The 1,731-nt window shown below is 44.6% G+C and overlaps 1 protein-coding gene across 1 annotated transcript in view; it reads left to right on the top strand.

Moving 5' to 3' along the window:
- LOC106323385 overlaps positions 1-1,731 on the top strand; it is an 8,474-nt gene that overhangs the window by 4,121 nt on the left and 2,622 nt on the right. Inside the window, exon 7 of the mRNA XM_013761522.1 lies at positions 162-1,714. Within this exon, the coding sequence (XP_013616976.1) occupies positions 162-1,714 (1,553 nt within the window). The remainder of the gene's footprint in view (positions 1-161; positions 1,715-1,731) is intronic.

The following is a 1,731-nucleotide window of genomic DNA, read 5'->3' as shown; positions in this document are numbered from 1 at the left end:
ATTGCTTTTGTGTGAGCTTAGGAAATATCGTAAGGCATTAGGATATTTTCTAGCTGACATACTTTGCATTTCACCTGATTTATGCATGCATAGAATACACCTAGAAGATGAATCAATGACTTCTGTCGAACATCAGAGGAGGTTAAACTCGAATCTAAAAGATGTCGTTAAGAAAGAGATTATGAAACTTCTTGAAGCAGGTGTAATCTATGCCATATCTGATAGTAAATGGGTCAGCCCTGTTCATGTAGTCCCTAAGAAAGGTGGGATCACTGTTATCACAAATGAAAAGAATGAATTGATCCCTACTAGGACAGTGACAGGACATCGCATGTGCATTGATTTCAGGAAATTAAATGCAGCAACTAGAAAGGATCACTTCCCACTCCCTTTTATTGATCAAATGCTTGAGAGATTGGCTAACCACCCATATTACTGCTTTTTAGATGGTTATTCAGGTTTCTTTCAGATCCCTATCCATCCAGACGATCAGGAGAAGACGACGTTCCCCTGCCCCTACGGAACATACGCTTACAGGAGAATGCCATTCGGCCTGCGCAATGCGCCAGCAACATTTCAGCGTTGCATGATGTCAATCTTTACTGACCTGATCGAAGACATTATGGAAGTTTTCATGGACGATTTCAGCCTCTATGAAAGCTCCTTTAATGTCTGTTTGTCAAACTTGTGCAGGGTACTAAAAAGGTGTGAGGAGAAACATCCCGTGCTCAACTGGGAGAAGTGCCACTTCATGGTCACAGATGGGATTGTTCGGGGGCACAAGATCTCCGAGAAAGGAATTGAGGTGGATAAGGCAAAGATCGAGGTGATGATGAGTTTGCAACCACCTGCAAATGTGAAAGCTATCAGGAGTTTCTTGGGTCACGCTGGGTTTTACAGACGGTTTATCCATGACTTCTCAAGGATAGCGAGACCACTCACCAGACTGCTCTGCAAGGAGATCAAGTTCGATTTCGACAATGAGTGTCTAGCTGCGTTCCACACCATCAAAGGACCTCTAGTCAGCGCACCTGTTGTGCAACCGCCAGACTGGGATCTCCCCTTCAAAATCATGACTGATGCATGCGACTTTGCAGTTGGAGCAGTACTTGGGCAGCGCAAGGATAAGAAACTTCATGTGATCTATTACGCGAGCAAAACTATGGATGAAGCTCAGTGCAGATACGCCACAACAGAGAAAGAACTCCTGGCTATTGTTTTTGCATTCGAGAAGTTCAGATCCTACCTGGTGGGATCTAAGGTGATTGTGCACACAGACCATGCTGCTCTTAAGTATCTACTCACAAAGAAAGATGCGAAACCGAGGTTGTTAAGGTGGATTCTTCTCCTCCAAGAATTTGATCTTGAGATAAATGATAAGAGAGGAGTCGAGAATGGGGTTGCAGACCATCTGTCCAGAATGAAGATTGATGACGACACAACTCTTGATGAAGAACACCCAGTGGAACACGTCAATGCGATTGGTCTGCATTTCGCGGAACAACCTCTGCGAATCACATCTGACTGCTCTAGCATCGCGGAACAACCTCTGGGAAGGAGATCTGATTGTTATCGCGTTGCGGAACATCCAATCGCCGTGATCCAAAAGCAGTACTCTCACCTCCCGTGGTTTGCTGAGATTGTGAATTTTCTTGCTGCTGAAAAGCAACCTCTTAAGTTCACTGGAAACGACAAGAGGAAATTTTTAAGGGAGGCGAGGCGTTATGCTTG

Source organism: Brassica oleracea, chromosome C2, assembly GCF_000695525.1.
Source record: "Brassica oleracea var. oleracea cultivar TO1000 chromosome C2, BOL, whole genome shotgun sequence".
Taxonomy (NCBI): Eukaryota; Viridiplantae; Streptophyta; class Magnoliopsida; order Brassicales; family Brassicaceae; genus Brassica; species Brassica oleracea.
Note: the sequence above shows the minus strand (reverse complement) of the source record. Positions and strands in the feature narration are given on the sequence as shown.